At 48.6% G+C, this 1850-nt stretch overlaps 1 protein-coding gene across 1 annotated transcript; it reads left to right on the forward strand.

The window, feature by feature from the left end:
• Positions 1–538: 538 nt before the first annotated feature.
• LOC119799756 (olfactory receptor 5AU1) lies at positions 539–1474 on the forward strand. Its single transcript, XM_038309612.1, has one exon. The coding sequence runs from the start codon at positions 539–541 to the stop codon at positions 1472–1474; it is 936 nt and encodes a 311-aa protein (XP_038165540.1).
• Positions 1475–1850: the final 376 nt, after the last annotated feature.

Genomic DNA, 1850 nt, shown 5'->3' on the forward strand with positions numbered 1-1850 from the left:
TGTGAGAACAGTCATTGCGAGCATCCCTTGAATTTCCTTAGTGTGCTAGTCTCAAGTGATTTTCGTTTTGCTCACTCAGTTTTTACAATATTTTGAGATTAACTGCTGTTCTTACTCCACAGATGAGAAAACTGAAATGCAGAGATGCGAAGTCATCCCACAGGGGACACACAGTCAGCCACGAAACCCCTGCTCACTTTGTGCTTACACAGAATGTGCTGCTCGTAGCCTATGAGCTTTCTGCCATCAGGGACTCTAGACTTTCTTAGGAGGGAACGCAGTTATGTAGACAGGAAACTAAATGTGGAATCAAAGAGTCAATGTCTCAGAAAGATTAATTTCATATAGTCATGATATTTCCCATTGAGTCTCAAATAACACTTACTCATCGACCAGCCAAACAAGTTGAGAAGGTCCTCTCCATGGCAGCCCTGTCTACAAAGTCAGATCTCTTCCAAAGGTCCTGATCTCCAGGAGCAAACTGTGAGAGCCAGAGTCCTGGGTGTTCAGTCTGTCTACCCCAGAGCCCCACACAAATATGGAAAGGTCAAACCTGAGCCAAGACATGGAGTTTGAGCTCGTGGGCCTCACCAGTGACCCCCAGCTCCAAAAACTGCTCTTTGTGGTATTCCTGGCCATGTACGTCATCACGGTGCTGGGCAACCTGATCATGTTCTTTCTAATCCATGTGAGCGTCGCTCTGCACACGCCCATGTACTCCCTGCTCAAAAGCCTCTCCTTCCTGGATTTCTGCTACTCTTCTACAGTGGTCCCCCAGACCCTGATGAACTTCTTGGCTAAGAGAAAGGTCATCTCTTATTTTGGCTGCATGGCTCAGATGTTCTTCTTTGCGGGCTTCGCCACCAGCGAGTGCTATCTCATTGCCGCTATGGCCTATGACCGCTATGTCGCGGTTTGTGATCCTCTGCTGTACCCAACCATTGTGTCTCCGAACGTCTGCGCAGCTCTGATTGTGGGCTCCTACAGCGCAGGGTTTCTCAATTCTCTTATCCATACAAGCTGTATCTTCAGCCTGAACTTCTGCGGTGCCCACGTGGTCACTCATTTCTTCTGTGATGGGCCGCCCATCCTGTCCTTGTCCTGCGTGGACACTTCGCTGTGTGAGATCTTGCTCTTCATTTTTGCGGGTTTCAACCTTCTGAGCTGCACTCTAACCATCCTGATCTCCTACCTCTTAATCCTCATCGCCATTCTACAGATGAGCTCAAGGCAGGGCAGATCCAAGGCGTTTTCCACCTGCACGTCCCACCTCACCGCTGTTTGCTTCTTTTTCGGCACCACACTTTTTATGTACCTGCGCCCTAAGTCCAGCTATTCCCTGACCCAGGACCGCACCGTGGCGGTCATCTACACAGTGCTGATCCCGATGCTGAATCCCTTAATCTACTCTTTGAGAAACAAGGATGTGAAGGAAGCCTTAAGGAAGGTTTGGGGCTGGAAATCAGTGGAATGAGCTTATTGACTCATGAGTCCTTAGAAAGCCAAGAGAGTTTTACCCTGTGTGGTGCTGCCCCAGGATGTTCCCACGCACACCCTGTGAAGCGTGGGTGTGCCTTCTGGTCTTCAGGAGCTTCTGGAACTATCCACCAGAACTGCTGGCTTCCTGGAGACTAAGACTCCAGAAAGACCTTCCGCTCTTGCCTGATTGGACTCACTGGCCAAGGTTAATTATGGTTTTGTTCTGATACTTTACTCACAGTTTGAAACTTGTGAACACTTTGTTTTCCTATGAGAAACAGACACTTTTGTCATTCAGATTAAGGTTATCTCCTGCTGGGCATACTGACTCTTACTTTCAATCCTAGCCCTTGGGAGGAGAAGCATGCTCA

Source organism: Arvicola amphibius, chromosome 13 (assembly GCF_903992535.2).
Source record: "Arvicola amphibius chromosome 13, mArvAmp1.2, whole genome shotgun sequence".
In the NCBI taxonomy this organism is placed as follows: Eukaryota; Metazoa; Chordata; class Mammalia; order Rodentia; family Cricetidae; genus Arvicola; species Arvicola amphibius.